General features: G+C 44.4%; 2 protein-coding genes across 19 annotated transcripts in view; one reads left to right on the top strand and one right to left on the bottom strand.

Annotated features, from left to right (window-relative positions):
• The window catches only part of CD247 (CD247 molecule), a 56,424-nt gene extending 50,124 nt beyond the window's left edge, over nucleotides 1–6,300 (top strand). For 7 of the 8 annotated variants that reach the window (XM_068180540.1, XM_068180535.1, XM_068180542.1 and 4 more), the window contains 2 exons: nucleotides 1,065–1,106; nucleotides 1,832–6,300. In XM_068180540.1, the coding sequence (XP_068036641.1) occupies nucleotides 1,065–1,106; nucleotides 1,832–1,897 (108 nt within the window). In that variant the 3' untranslated portion in view covers nucleotides 1,898–6,300. The remainder of the gene's footprint in view (nucleotides 1–1,064; nucleotides 1,107–1,831) is intronic. The other variant, XM_068180536.1, reaches the window with a different exon arrangement.
• POU2F1 (POU class 2 homeobox 1) overlaps nucleotides 3,943–15,913 on the bottom strand; it is a 112,534-nt gene continuing 100,563 nt past the window's right edge. For all 11 annotated transcript variants that reach the window (XM_068180519.1, XM_068180521.1, XM_068180520.1 and 8 more), the window contains one exon: nucleotides 3,943–15,477. In XM_068180519.1, coding sequence (XP_068036620.1) covers nucleotides 15,167–15,477 — 311 coding nt within the window. In that variant the 3' untranslated portion in view covers nucleotides 3,943–15,166. The remainder of the gene's footprint in view (nucleotides 15,478–15,913) is intronic.

Here is a 15,913-nt window from a genome sequence, read left to right on the forward strand (position 1 = left end):
TGGTGTCAAGTGCTGCAATGGTCCAGCAGCACTGGAAGATTTTGGGGCATGTTTCTCCAGAGCAGTTTGGAGCTGCAGGTTTATGGTTTCCCCTCCATGGGCTGCTGAGGCTGGCTGGTGTTCCAGGATCAGGAGAGCAAGTGCCAGCCCTTCTTTGTGCCTGACTTCAGACAAGGAATAGGGAAAACCTCCTCCTTCCCATGGCTCTGCTCTCAAATGTTGAAGAAGGCACACATCAGTCACATCTCCAGCTACAGCAGAAGGAGTTTTTAGCTCTGTGCACAAACTGCTGGGGGAGAAGGGCTTGTGTCAAAAACAAACCATCTGGGGACACTTGTTTATGGCAAAATGAAAAATTGCTCTGACCTACACAGGTTCTATTTTATGTCAAAGTGTCATATATATATATATATATATATATATATATATAACCTTTCATTTCCTTCTGACACATGAAAAAAGGGGCATTTCAAAACAAAGTTTAGTGTTGAGAAATGCTGCAGCAACACCAACGTTTAATCTCTTCCCCTTTTTTATTCTAATGCTCCTCTGCCAGAGTCAAGCTCTGTCTATGAACTATGGGGCTATAAAGTTGCACCGTGTTTTTTGAATGTTTCTGGAGGGACAAGAACACCAAAGCCCTTGTCCCATTTCAAATATATGATCATTTAATAGCTTGCTGCAATTTTAACTGTAACAAGCACTACTCCTTGACACATTTGTGATACAATCTAATGCTGAATAATCAGTGTCTACAGAAATGCTGCCAAATCTCTATATATACAGTGAATCAAAGAAATAGCAACATTCTAAAAATATGTCAGCAAACGAATCCAATTTGCTTTTATTTCCTATCCTCTCTATTTTCTCCTTAACAGCCCTTGCAGCATGTCTGGGCTGGTCCAGACTTACCAGGTGCTTTCCTGTGCAGAGTCTAGGCCATGCACAGCCGGTACATCCTGTACACCCTCAGCACAGCATGGGGGAACTCAGGGTCTTCTTTCTTTTTGCATAATCAGGAAAGCACCCATTAATCAGTCTTTGCTTGTTTTATTTTCCCAAAGCAGCAGAGGCGGCGAGGCAAAGGCAATGAAGGTCTCTACCAGGTAGGCACCACCTCCCACAGCTGCTGCCCTCACCTGTCGTCCTGGGGGGTTGGATATCCAATGGCACTGTTGGGGAGGCACAGAGAAGTGAAAGGCAGCTGGAAGTTTCCCGAGCAGGCACCAGGTGTCTCAGTAACTCTTCACTCTCGGAAGCTCCAGCTACCCCTGCTCTGGGATCCACAACACAGGGCACAGCTGCCTTACCTGAGCAGGCTGTCAGGGTAAGGACTGGGCACCACTGCAAGAGCTGTCAGGGGATGCTTCCCAGGATTCAAAACCACCTCAGGTCCCACTGCCAACTTACTAACCTAGAGCTACACCTGATTTCCCTTCCAAATTGAAGAGGAGAAGTCCAGAGAAGAAAGTTCATTATTTGATGTCTGTTCATTTAATTATCGATGCTCATTCTAGCATCAGTTAGCTCTTAATAATACACAAATAAAATGTTCACTCAAAGATCTGCAGAACCAGTTAGGATGATTTGCTGTAGTCATATTTTCATAACCATTGTTCAGGATGTACCTTGCCTTCAAGTAAGTAATAGCTATTTGCACCACACAAAGACTAAAGAATCACTCAGGAGTAAAAACCTCTGTAGGGGGGAAAAAAAAGTCAGACTTAAGCTCCTGACTGAGCCCCTGCCATCCTGCTGCTGCCAGTCAGCCAGGAGGAAGTAAGCACTCACACTCATCCCTCACCTGTTTCTCTGGTTTTCTCTTTTCCAGGGGCTCAGTGCAGCAACCAAGGACACTTACGATGCTCTCCAAATGCAGCCTTTGCCTCCCCGCTAAGTGGGAGCCTCAGAGGGGATGGGCAAGAGTGAGAGATGCCCACCTGCTTTGGGGAGGAGAGGGGGGAAAGCCTTTTTCATCCAACACAAGCACTGTGTGTTTTCTGTGTGCAAGAACCTCCTGGGGTTGGTGCATAGAATCTGGACCTGGCCTTTTCCTTCTCTCTCTCCTCCTGAATCATGTAACTGCTTCTGCTATTAGAATGTACATATCTGTAAAGTTTTTTCCAATTACAGTGGGTATTAGGCTGATTTTTTTTTTTTTGGTCAGGTTTGTGTTGTGGGAACTAGACCACACCTTCTAACAAACACAGCTATTTCCATAGCTCTTCCTTGTCTTCCAGAATAGTAAGACATAGAATTAAGGCTTTATTGCATTTAAACAATTTGCAAAGATAGGGTTGTATTTACTTCCTGCAGTATTTATCTTAAGGCTATTTCACCCTTTTTGCTTTAAATTTGCCTTAAAAAAACTGCTTCAGTGGAGGGCAACTTTTTTTTTTTTTAATTATAAAGAGTGACATGATGTTACAGTAGTGAAGCAGAGAGGCTGAATGTCAACTTTCCAGTAGGAAGAAAATGAGCAACAATATCCAAAAAAAGATCAAGCAATGGCACTGCCACTCATGAGCCAGGTAAGCTGAGTGAGAGACTTCTCTGAAGGCAGAAAAACAAAGAAAACAAAGAGATGAGTTCCCCTATTATCACTTCCAGACAACAAACTGTACAAAAGCCAACATAAATGCAGTTTCCAAACCAGTCTCTCATGAGGCTGCCTCTAAAAGGTGCAGGTATCATTCCAAGGAGGTACCAGCTCAATAATGTCATGTGTTTTTGATGAATTAATAAAATAGTGCCACAGTCCCATGTGTGTGTAGGGAGCAGCAGTGGGAATGGCACGAGCTCCTTACCTGAAGCATTCAGCCCGTCTGAACCAGCCTGCACCCAGCAGCACCATCTCCCAGGGAAGCTGAGGAGGACAGGATTCCAGCAGAAGCTCCTACACATGTCCCGGAAGCTGGGATGGGCTGTTGGGAAAATACCCCAAACCCAGGTATCAAAGGGACACTCACCTCCTGCTGCTGCAGCCTCAGTTTTGCCCGTGCCTCGCAGGGCTGCACAGGGAAGCCTGGAGGAATTCAGCATGGACAAATCCAGCCCAGCAACATCAGGGGTGTTTCACCTCAACCCAGGAGCTGACCAAGCCATCTCACCAGTCATCACAGAAGAAGCAGAGCTAAAGCAAGGCTGTGGAAACAAGAGCTGCTGCTGCTCTGGGTGCTGGCCAAATGAGGTTATGTCATCTTTCCAGGGACTGGGTGGGTTTTCAGCAGAAAAACTTGCTGAAATGGGTGCTATGCAAGTTCCAAGTAAAACTGTACCTGCAGTAGGTGCTTGTAGCTTTTAAAAAATATTTGCAATAAATTAGAGCAAAAAAAAAAGTAAACTGAGACATGGTAATGAATGCTTCTTGCAAAAAAAAAAAAAAAACCTCCTAGATCGTTTACTGTTCTGTAGTGACAAGAAAAATTGAGAGAAGTGGGTGATAACTGAGACAGCTGAGCTGAAAATTACAGGAAAGTTATGCTGCAAAGCACTCGATGCAAGAACAAAGAGTGCTGAAAACAGCTTTCTCTTTTTAAATCACCATAACTAGATCTGCAAGATGTAGAAGTCACAAGCTTTGGCGCGTGAAATACCAACCACCAAACAATAGGAATGAAATTCTTTGCGGGGGGAAAAAATCACCTTTATGCTTTTTATATATCAATGGATAGACTTTGGTTTCAAAAAGCATCCAATGCTGGTTTTGGGGCCACTCGCTGTGGGATTGAGCTGAGTCTCCTCTTTGCCTTCAGGAAGCGACTGAAGCTGTTTCTGCTTTTAGGAGAGGAACTGATAAATACAGAATTAGAACCAAAGCTTCAAGCAGAGTGCATAAAACCCGGGCTCTCCTCCAGTTTGACAAGACAAAAGGCGTCACAGATCAATCTTCTGGCCCAGTTTGATGCAAGGGGACACATTTAAAAACTACAAACAAGTGCATACATGTTAAAACACTTGGAAAATGGTTTAATGATGTTTACAACAGAAATGAACTGTACAATTACAGTAAGTTTAATATATATAAAAAATTACAGCAGACAAATGCATCTACACAAAATCTACCTTTTCATTCTGATTTACTGTAATCTACACAATCTCTCAATGCCTACAGCTATCTGTAGGCAACCACTGGGAAAATAATAATAATAATATAATAATAATAATAATAAAGGACATCTTTAAAGAGACAGCATTTCGCCTTCCTCCTCACCCTTAGTGTGATCAGCAAGGTTTTGAAATGTGTGGGACTCTCACATTTCAGTCTCAAGAAAAGCTTGGGTTGCGTTTGGGTAGGGTACTCCCATAATGGCCCTTGATTTCAAGTTTTCTGCTGACCTCAAGTGTATAAATGCAGTGTATGAGGAAGGCCAAGAGAAAAAAAACCTCCCAGCCAGTGTAAGCAGGCAGTTGCACAGAGCAGTGAAACCATTAGGACCAAAAACTTGACTTATTTAGAAGAAAAAAAGCAAAAAGGAACTGCCCAGACACTACAGACATTCACAAATCCTCATTTCTTTGAAAGTTATGATCAGATTTAGAAGAAACGGCTTGGTTTTCCACTCCCAATTCTTCATACAAAGGGGTAGTTTTCAAACTAACACGGTAAATACTTTTTTATAACAAAATTTAAGCTACTTGCTCTTTGGCCCACCCCTTAAAAACAGTGAAACCCCCTTTGCACTGAGAAAGAACCTCAGGTCAGTGGGGAAAACAAAAGAACATGCTGTCTCTTTAAAAAGAAAGAAAGAATCCCAGTTGGGAGCGGCCATCAGTGAAAATGCAATCCAAATTGGCGGTCTGGTGGAAATTCCTCACGGAATATTATGTACAGTTTAAAAACCCTTTGTAGTTGGTTTTTATTATTATTTATGAACACCTAGGCAGTGAAAACCGTTATGTTAATACATACATAGACACACCCAAAACATACAAAAATACTATTATTTCAAACTACTAAGAATAGGACAAGTTCAGTTATCTCCATGCTATGACTTTAAGAGCATTACACTGAAACAAACAAGAATTTAAACGACAATTTTTTAATATCCCAGAAATATACCAAAATATACATCTAAGCTTTGGAATTACTGAGGTTAGACTAATGCAAGTGCTGGGTAATCGTACTTAATACACAAGTCTAAGGTTCTGCAGGAAAGAAATTATCTTTGGTATCTGCATCAGGCTAATAATATTAACATTTGGATTTTGCTTTGGGATAGAGCTTGTCTGACCCTAGAACCAAACACCCCCCAATCAACTGAGATTAAAAAGATCCATGTAAAAAGTTCCTCCATTTGCAATCCCCCCCCAAAAGTTAAAAAGTCACAGGCATCTACCTAGCATAAAAGGTTGAGAAATACAATGCATAGTTGCACAGTGGTGCTGCAAAAATAAAAGAAATCTAGAAAAAAGGAACTAGAGGAGAAATGAAAAGCTGCTTCTTCTTCTTTCAGGGATTTCTCACAACAGGACAGCCTCTTCCAAGCAGTGAAGGGGGGGGAAGCTCAGAAGTGCACCTCAGCGTGTATTAATCAACATCACCCAGCCCCCAGAGGGTTAAAGCACCCAGCAGAGCAGCCAATCCTGCACCCAAGTCTTCAGCTCCTCAACCCACCTGCGAAGCCCTGGCCTCCCTTCCCAGCGCCTGTGCCCCAGATTTCACCCTGGAGCCGGGAGTTGCTGCCCGGGGCGTTCTGGAGCCCCGGGCTGGCCCCCAGGCCGGCAGCGACCCTCGCCCAGCCAGCCCAGGCCAGGCCGGCCTCACAGGTGGGCTTGGTGCTGAAGACGCCCTTTGTCTTTGGTTTGTTTGTTTGTTTTGAGTTTATACAATCATTAGGAAATCTTTGGTTTTGGCTGGAAATTTTAAAAGAACAAAACAAAACAAAGAAACCGCCCCCTCCCGACTTATAGCAGCCACCGTGACCTGACAAAGCTTCTCTTTCCCATGGGGGTAGGGGAACTACATTCAAATAAAGATGGACCGGGTTAAGGATGCAGCTTCTGGCCAGGTTGGGGAGTGGGGAAGGGATACAGGATTGTCAAATAATAAAGAAGAAAATTAAGTATTTGGAGATTTCCATTTTTTTTTCCCTTTTTTTTTTTTTGGTCATGTTAAAAAGTGAGTAGCATGAACACAGCACTGGGCTGAGAGCGCCTCCAGGCCCTGGAGCTCAGCATGGCTCTGGGGTGGGAAAAGGCAGCGTGGGTGGCCCTTTTCCATGGAGAGTGGAGGGGAGGGGGTGGATATTCACAGACTAATCAAGAGGACCCCTTGTGACCAAAGGAAATAAGATAAGATTGCAATTTGCCCTCACTTTGCAGTAGCTTTTAAGCAGCGACATTCAGAGGCGTTAGGGGGTCACTCCCCGGGTTGCAGGTCACGGGGTGCTATAGGCCAGAGTTCAGTGTTAATCAAAGGAGGGAGGGCAGACTTGGCAACTCTGTGGGGTTTGGAGAAAGTTAAAGCAAGTTACTCAGTTACGAGTTAGAAATGAGGTATACGACAGCTCCTGTACCTGTGGCGGATAAACACCCCACACCTACTCACACCTAGCCTTAGATACTACCACAGAGGAAGGAAATGGAACAACGGCACTGGCGGGGACGAAGGAGCTCCTGCCCGGGCCCTGCACACGGAGCGCGGGCACACGGGGGCACACGGGGGCACACGGGGCTGGTGCTGCCCCAGCCCTCCCGAGCCACCCGCGGGCAGCCCCGCAGCGCTGCCTTCCCTTCCCCGCGCTGTGGGGAGGCGCGGCCCGGCTCCCGGGAACTCGGGGGGAGCGGCCCTGAGCTCCAGGTCTTTCTCTTTGCGTTCTCCCCTCGGACTCGCTCAGGCGCAGGGAGCACCAGGGTCACAGAGGCCGATACGTGGAGAGTGAATGGGGGAAGAACTAAAGATTTTGTCTCAACTGCCTTGTTCTCAGGACACTGTCACGGGTGCTCTTGTTCCTAAATCGTTTCTCAAGGGGGTTGTGCGATCTCCACGAGTTGCCCCTTGGCATGCCATTCCCTAAGGTCTTAGGATTCCTACTGTTAAATAATTTCAGGGTTTTATAGCACCGCAATGTGCCGGCTTGGAACGCACACGAAGTTATGACATTCAGGGAATAGGGCTTCTGTAGCTGCTGCCACAGAATTCCTCAAAGGCAGTGTGAATCCTGAAGTGGGGCCTACAACAGATAAGACAATTTTGGGAGGGAAGGGGAAGCTAATGTGATAAATTAAGTATCTTACGGTATTATGTAAAGCTCTGCCGGAGAATATTCCCCAGCAGACCGACACAGTTTTAAGACAGATCAGCATTTTGGTCTGAGCTACTTGACAATGTCCTGTTTGGTAGAGAGATGAAATAAGGCAGAGGGGGTATGTTCCAGTTCTGGGGCTGAGCCTCAGCAGCACTAAGGAACGCCAAAGGTATCATCTTCCCTCGCCTCCCACAAGCTGTTTCATTTCCTTCCTCAGATTTGTTTTCCATAAAGCACACCTTGTTTTCCACTTCTTTTGTTCCAAGTGCTCTTTTCTTTGAGAAGTCATTTCTTCAATATCCCTATTACCTATCTATAAATCTAACTAGCTCTTTGAAAAGTCACACAATATTAATACCACTTTTACATAATGTCAGAACAACAATTCTATTAGTAAAGCTTTCAGTGAAGTTCTGCAACCCGATTGGTGTCCGGAGGAAGAGTAGCTGGACAACCCGCTCTCCCCCTTCCTCCCTCCCTTTCTTCACAAGAGCTCACCAAGTTCACTGATAAAACAGCTCAGCCCAATAGCACGATACATGAACATGTACAAGGCTACTTTGGGGAGCAAAGAAAGGAGTCTTCAAGGTCCCTCCCTTAAGAGAAAGACCATCTGCAAAAGCTGTCGAACAGACTCTGACCTTGGACTACACTGCTTCCACATTTGAAGGAAAGAAACAGTTTTCCCTGACTGTATCCCAACATCAGCCTAAGACCTGCAGCACTGGGCAAACCCCAGACACCGTTTGTCTTCACAGAGCCGATGCAACTCCATGCAGAAAAGGTGGGAGTACCCGCAAGAGATGAGGTCCTTAGAGGAAGGGACACTGACCCAAAGCTCAAAAAACCCCCACCCAGCTTTTCCTCTTACCCGCTCTGAGAACAGCAGAGCTGACAACTTATCAGTGCCTTTGGTTCCCTATGAGGCCACTGGGAATTCTCCCTCCCCAGTGGAGTCGAGCTCCTTTAGAAACCCAGCTCTCGCTCCCCGCACGCAGCCGGCGCCGGCTGGCGCTCACACGCACTCGCACACACACACCCACCCACCCACCCACGCATGCACACCTTGCCCTCTTCCCCCGCTCCAGCAGCCTCAGGGGAAATGGGAAGGGAGCCTTGGAGCCCACACGGAGCTGGCTGCAACACCCTCCCAAGGCAAGAACCACTCGCTCTTCTGCTACTGCCACCACAACACCGAGACATCGGCCAGGAGGACGACCTGGTCCCTCACCAACAACACCTCAAAGCTCCTCTCCCACAGCTGTCTCACAGTATTTCAACCCTTTCAGGCAGACCAGCTAGGGGTTAGGAGTAGGTTAGCTTTCACCTCTCTCAGTTTGGTTTTTTCTTTCATAGTTTTTGGTCTAGACAGGATTAGCATTGCTATTAGAAAAGGAAGTGTTTAAAAAGTTTTCCACCTATTATCAAGCACTACAAGCCCTACATTCAGTAACAAGACAAGGGGGATAAAAGGAACCTGTTTCACTTTTGCTCTCCCAGATAGATTAAGATGCGACAACCATTCTTGTCCCTCCCTGGAGTTAAACACAGCGGACCCAGTTCAGCTCTGGAGCAACTCAACTCAACTGAAACGGATTTACAGCCCCGAGGTCGATCCTAGCCCAGTACAGCCATCTCTCCCCCGAGCCTCCTCGATATTTGTTGCCTCATCTTCAGATCCCAGCGAGGGGCAAGGAAAGGCCAAGAGGGAGGGAAGTGTGCGCACACTCGAGAGGACCCTGAACAGCAACCCCATCAGTAACCTGCATGCCACCACGTGCTGTGCTGCAGATTAGACCACAGATAAACCAACCAAACAACAATCCCAAACCCAGGAGCGACAAAATGTTTCCTTTGGCAAGACAGATACAAGGAAAAAAATTTATGAGCAAACATTTTCCTTCTAACACAGTCAAACCCCCTTCTCTGCCCCCAACATCCACCCACCCCCACCCGACCCTATAAAGTTGTAACCTATAAACAGGATCTCAAATACATACAGCATAATCATGTTTATCAATCATAATAAACCATCAGTTCAACTAAACTCTACAGCTAGAATTATCTCCACTATTTATAAAGTTTGCTTTTCTCTTCTGATTTTTTCAGTTTAAAACCAGTTCTGCGACAATGCTAAGCTATGCTGAGGTATTTTATGAAGGTGCCAGAAGCCAGCTGCTACCCACAAGTATTGTTCTCAGAGCTGTATGGTGCTACCTTTTGCTGGGGGAAGATGGGGAAGGAGGAAGGAGGGAAAGAGGCAGAGGGACGGAGACAGGCAGGGAGAAAGGGGGCCCAGATTATTCCAGTTATGGACGGTTCTTAGCAGGGCCTCACTGATGGACCTGAAAGCAGCCCCAAGACAAAGCTCAGCAGCTGCTTCATGTTCAGGAATTTGGTCAGAAAAGAAGTACTTGATACGTTCTACATGCTGACCTTATTTGTCTAAGTGAGTAAAAGATGTCTTTTCTCCTACAGTTAAACTATTTGTAATTTCAGTGCAATCTCCCTAACACCCTCCTAACAGCAATCCAACAGGGGTAAAAATTCAGAGCATGTCCCCACTTGGAGTATCCTGGGAGAAGTGGCAGACAGATCAAATGCAGATAGGTAAGTTGAAAAAAATCAAAATTTTTCCCGTGCATTACTGTGTCCATGTGTGAAGATATGCAAATAGAGGAATTGCTTTTCATCGTTCCAAAAGCACTGAAACTACTTGCACTGACACAGGGGGAACCCGGGACCACTCACATCATGGAGACAAAGATACGAGCATCTTAAGAAACTGTGAATTGTGAGCCAACAACGTTTTGACAAAATCTTCCCTGTCAAATATCTTTAAAGTATTTTAGGGGACTCCTCTCTGGAAAGAAGAAAGAAACTCACAAGCAGCAACAAGAGATTTAATGAGTGAGAAGAGCAGAACTTGTGCAAGGTAGGTATATTGAATTCTATATTGCTATAGTACTTTGGGAGGGAGAGGGCAGATGTACTGGTTGCAAAAATAGGGAAGGGATTTGAGTTGGCTGCGTGAGAACTGACAAACATAAATGCAGTGGGGGGCAGCAGGCCAGCTTATTCCTTTGGTAATACTCCACCCTAGGCAACATCCAACAGGGACAGACAGGCCCTGCTGGGCTACAGGGTATGGAGAAACAGCATTTAACCATTTCAGGCAGAACGGGAATAGGGCATAGTGACTCTTTGTAAAGTTAATGTGGCAATAAAAACATCTACATTTTGAACTTCCAGTTGAAAACCAAGTATCATTGAAAGTTTGGACCATGCATTATTTTATCCATCCTAAAACACTCCGATGACCATGAGAAGCTACCTGTCTCTTTAAGATAATTTTGTACTTTTATATATTTCTTTATCTAAGAAAATATGAATTAATATTTAAAGTAAATTAGATGTTGCTTTGGTTTAGTATCTGTGGTATGGCTCCAGCTGTAATGGTTGTGCTGCTCCATTTGCAACAACAAAAAAAGAGGGAATTCCTGTTTTAAGGAACGCTGCTTTTCAGGAATGTGCTCAGAGTTAAGGAATTAACTCTCTTGTGTCCTTCACTAACTCAACTGCAGAAATGTGTCAAAGCACCCCATGTGAGGCTTACAGAGGTGGCATTTGAACATTAGGTCATAGTTCTAAGAGATGTCACATCCACACCACCTCACAGTGACTGACAGAAATGTACTTCAACTAACAGATGTTGTACAGCATCTGAGAAACAAAATAAATGGTGTGTAGGCAATCTAAGCAGATGTTACAATTGTAAGCAGCCACACCTGTATGTACTTTCTTTGGGCTGTTCGTGAATCCTTCCACTGTGCCTGTGGAGAGTGGGTTCTAAGGAGACCAAGTGTGCTAAAGCAAAACATGTTTTTCTTAAGATCAGAAAAAAAATGTCACCACCAAGCTACAAGACCAACTCCTGAAGCCATTCTCTAAATTGTTTTTGACCTTCCGGGCATATCTGTGTTTGTGTTCCTGGAAATTTCTCGCTTTTTGAACTAGCCCTGTCTGCAGGGAGAGCTTTTCACCTTATCTTTTCTTACCTGGGTACTGTGACATGCTTGCAACTATGAAAAGCAACCCTCTCACCTTTAAACACAGAGACATGGAAGTCTGAAAAAGAGATGCTATTTTCCTTTTCCAACACACCACCAAACTTCCTGTGATCATATTTACTGGGTCTGTACCCAATTGTTATTGTTTCTTTTCAGATGCATCAATTTCTGCTGCCAGCACGATGATGATTTAAAAAAGAAACTTCTGCTAAATTCTAGTACATGATCTCATATTCTTTTCATTCTCTGAAGGAGCACATGCACTCTTAACTTGGCAGATGTACACCCACTGCCAGTCTGATTTCTGTCTGTCACCTAAACACTGGAGGTAGCCAGCATCCATGAGGAAAAACACTGATAGGGATGAAAGGTAGGCTCCAGGAACAACAGCCAGTCAGTCACAGGGATGTTTTAGGGGACAACGAATCAGAGCACACTGGCAATGGATGCCATGGGGTATGTGCTGTTTGGGTATTATGTCAGTTTCTGCAAACAAAACCAAGTTTTTTGGATATGTGGCTACTCTGAGTTTCCAGTTTCTCTCAGAAAAAAACTCGCTAAGAAATTCCCTGGAATCTGGGCCCCAGATAGGGTGATGGGGTAGAGAAGAGGAGGGTAAAGAAAGGGGTATAAGGTGCTCACACCAAAGCCATGTGACCAATGCAAAGGTAGTCAGGAAAAAAAGCAGATTTTTATAATAAATAAACCATCCAAGCTGCATTAGTGTTCCAGATATGTACTCAATAAGACCCTCTCCCTACCACAAACCAGCAAGAATGGGACATGAAAACTCATTCAGACAGCTAATGGCACAGTCTCCTGGAACTGTGGAGAGAGGATTTTCCATTGATTTAAGGCCCACCTTTCTTTGTGTTTCCTAGATATCTGCAAGGAGCATGCCCCCCACCCCACCACAAAACCCTTGGGGAGGAGGGAATCCATCGGAGACGAGCCCGGTGGTCTACCCCCACTAACAGAAAAGCTTCCTGATAAATTGTACTTTTGCACAGGCGTGGAAGTAAGCAGGGACTTTCAGAGTCAGGAACAAACGCTACAGCTGCGGTTTTCCCCATCCTCTTACTTCACTCAGAACAAGTCCAAGGACTTGCATTCCTTTGGTAGAAACTATAGACCGTGTTGTGGCCTCCAGACCAGCACAGTGGGTACCAATATCTTCTCTTCTACTTTTTCCCTACCTCCCTGAAGCTCACCCAGCTGTACCTGTTGCTGCTCTGAAGCTTTTACTGTGGGCCACTGCCATTTTTGCAGTATTATTCATAGCCCTAAAAATCTCCTGCACAGCCTGAAGACGTAGAGACATATCAAAAATACAGAGATTCATCCATACTGGGGGGATAAAGGTGGGACCTCTTAGATTAACAATCCTCTGACATTGCCATTCTATTTACATATCAAATAAAAGAAAACAAAGTCAAGTTAAGAGTCTGCCCCAAGGATAACACAAATTACCAACCAAAAAAAAAAAAGATTAAAAACAAGCAGCAACTTTTATATAAAATTAATAAAAACAAAAGACAAATGAAAAAGAAATTGTCAGTAGCATCTATCGCCTCTCTGCATCTGAACTGCACTTACACAAACTAGTCCATTAGTACAGCAGCTTGCTAGAAATTGACTTTGGTTCAAGCTTAGTTTTAAAAAAATAAAACATAAAAAAATCAAAAACACATAAGAAAAGGTGGACGGACATTTGTTAGTTTCCCTGCTTGCAGTTCACTATTTTTGAAGTTTTAGGGGTAATTGGTTTAAATATCAGTAAAACAGGAAGGTGGAGAGTTAGAGATGAACAGAGCAAAACCATGGTAGTGGGGGGAGAGATAAGGGGTTCTGCCACTTGAGTGCAAACACAACTCCCACATGCTCAGGCAAACCAAAGCATGTGTAGAGTTTAAAGTTGCTGCCTTGCGGATCTTGGATGAGAAGCTCCAGGATCCCCCTGAATCATCAATAAAACGAACATAGCTGCATCAGCTCATTATTTTAGGACACTCTGGTGACAAAAGAAAAGGGGGTGGGTGGGAAAGGGACTCTTCTAATATCCTCACTAGCTAAAAGTAATTTAGTTTTATACACATGGCAGAAACCTTTAAATCCATCAGGAATGGAAAGTTTAACGTGAACTGCATTGCAGTGATCCAGTCTTCTCTCTTTAAAAATCTTATTTCTTTTTTTGGTTCAGATACTGGATTGTATATTTAAGAATATACAGATCTAACTTCTGTACAGTTCATTACTCCTTCCTCATCCACAAAAATATCCTTTGCTCCACAGATCAGAATCAACCTTAAAAAGTGAGTTCCAGTGCCAGGCCAGCCCCGGCTGCTGGCCAGAGGCGCCGATTGCTGCACTCACCCCGCGAGCAGCCCCGCATCAGAGGCCACACGAGATCAGCCCGGGGTGTGCAAAGCCCCAGAGTGGCTCTGTTGTGTTGGCATTAACAATGGCACCTTCTGTTCCCATATTCCTGGCTTCTGTCTTTTGCAGCCAGAAGCATTTTTGTTTTTTTTTAACTAGGAAGCTCTTCTAAATAGTGTTGGAAGCATCAGAAAAGGAATATTGCTATGAATGGGGAGAATGTGACCTTCTGAAATCCGGTACCAACTCACCTAGAGGGTATCTAGGACTCTAAATGCTGTTTTACGTGGTGCCAATTAGCCTGGGTCATGACGGTTTTTAAATATTTGTGTGTGCTTTTGCACAGCAAAACAAAATCACTGGAACAGAAGAGCCATCGGTATTGTCACACAATCCACACTCGGGAGGTCACATCCCACTCTCTGAAGTAAAAGGAACCAAGCACACGAAGCTAAGAGCAGAATTTGGCTGCTTTGTAAAAATATTTGAGAGGAGAAGAATGGCAGTTTGGAGCAAATTCCTACCTCTGCTTACAAAGCAGAGACCAGCCTGGAAGTTTGCACACAGTGATCTCCACTACTGCACTGAGCTTCCTGCACAGATGATGAACATAAATTCTTCTGACCCCTACAAGTAGGCATTAGACAAATTCCAGGATGAGGAAACTGTTCAGAACATTTCCAGAAGATTAGGATAGAAAGTCTATTTGTGCTCCATTCTTCCTCTCCACCCCCCCACCCTCCCCCCATGGTGTGGGAGCTCGCTGAAAATAATCCAGGAGCAAAAGACAAATGCGTCCAAACTATATATATAAAAATAATAATAATAATAATCATAATAATAATAATAGAGATACACCAGTAATACAGGCCTGCCTAAATTGTACCAGTTAAGAAAGGAACCCCCAACATGATTGATACGATTATAAACACCTTGTATGACATAATGGCCTGTACAACAGACCTATAAAATGATAATTAAAAAAGAAAGATATTTAGACCAAAAAAACCAAGAAATCCCCTTCCTATGTTTGAACTGATAACCCACCTTAACTTGTCATTGTGACTGCTGGAAATGATAAGTAGTCCTTTCACTTTTTTTGTGTTTTTGCGGTTTTTAGTTTTTTTGTGGTTTTTTTTTTTTTTTTTTACATTTTTGGTTAGAAAGTTCTCCGATCCATGAAGCGATCCTGAAAAGACAGTGTTTATTATAAAATTAGGCAAATGTCTGTCCCAGCTTTAAATCCTTCCTGTTTTGCTTTTGTTTTTTTTTTCTCCTTTTTTTTTGGTTTTTTTGTTTTGTTTTGTTTTTTTTAAATATTTTTCCTTCTCGCTCTCTCTTTCTCTCTCTCTCGCTTGTCCCCAGCAACACGGTGAGAGGATGCCCATGGCATTTTCAGTTCATCGACCGGGCTGGCAGCCGATCCCAGCGCACAGTGACCCAGGCTGCTGGAGCACAGCCCAGCCCGGCTCACTGTGCCTTGGAGGCAGTAGTGGTGGTGGACGTGGCCCCGCTGGCAGAGGCCACTGTGAGGAGAGAGTTCTGGATGGACTCGGCTGAGGTGGAGGTGGCGTGAAGGCTGGCGACTGGTCCAGAGGCCCCTGCGGAGGCTGCAGCTGCAGAGACCAAGCTAACTGGGTTGCTGGTGAGCAGAGAAAGGTTCTGAGGGTTCAGGAACAGAGGGGCAGTGACGATGTTAGGGGTACCTCCAGCATTGGCAAACACCAAGTTTCCAGTTGCATCCAGTGATGTTATTGGAAGAGAGCCACCGGATGCAAGAGCTAAAAATAAGGAAAGTTGAGTAGGGTGGAGATAACATTAGCAGTAAGCAACAATGCAAAATGTGCCTAAAAGCAAGGGGTCTCTGCATTTGCCTTTTTCTGATATGTGTGCTCTCTAAATCGCTGAGGGCAGCTGTCTCATCATAGGCTGGTTTGGTTTTTTTTTTTCCAAATAACCATCAGACAAGATCTTGCAGATACTAAAACACTTCTTTCATTTGCTGCTAGACTAATTCCACTGTGCCTTTCTTCAGCTCTTTTAGCACAATACTGGTCTATGTTTTCTGCCACAGAGAGCCTGTGCATCCAAGGCAACTTGCACTGGGAGGGGCTGAGATGAGGGTTCATGTGAAATGACAGCTATCACAAGATGGAGAAGGTCATGTAACCTTAAGCGTAACATTTAAAATGTTGACATATAACCAACCACTGTTAC

The sequence above is a fragment of the Anomalospiza imberbis genome, chromosome 2 (genome assembly GCF_031753505.1).
Source record: "Anomalospiza imberbis isolate Cuckoo-Finch-1a 21T00152 chromosome 2, ASM3175350v1, whole genome shotgun sequence".
Taxonomy (NCBI): domain Eukaryota; kingdom Metazoa; phylum Chordata; class Aves; order Passeriformes; family Viduidae; genus Anomalospiza; species Anomalospiza imberbis.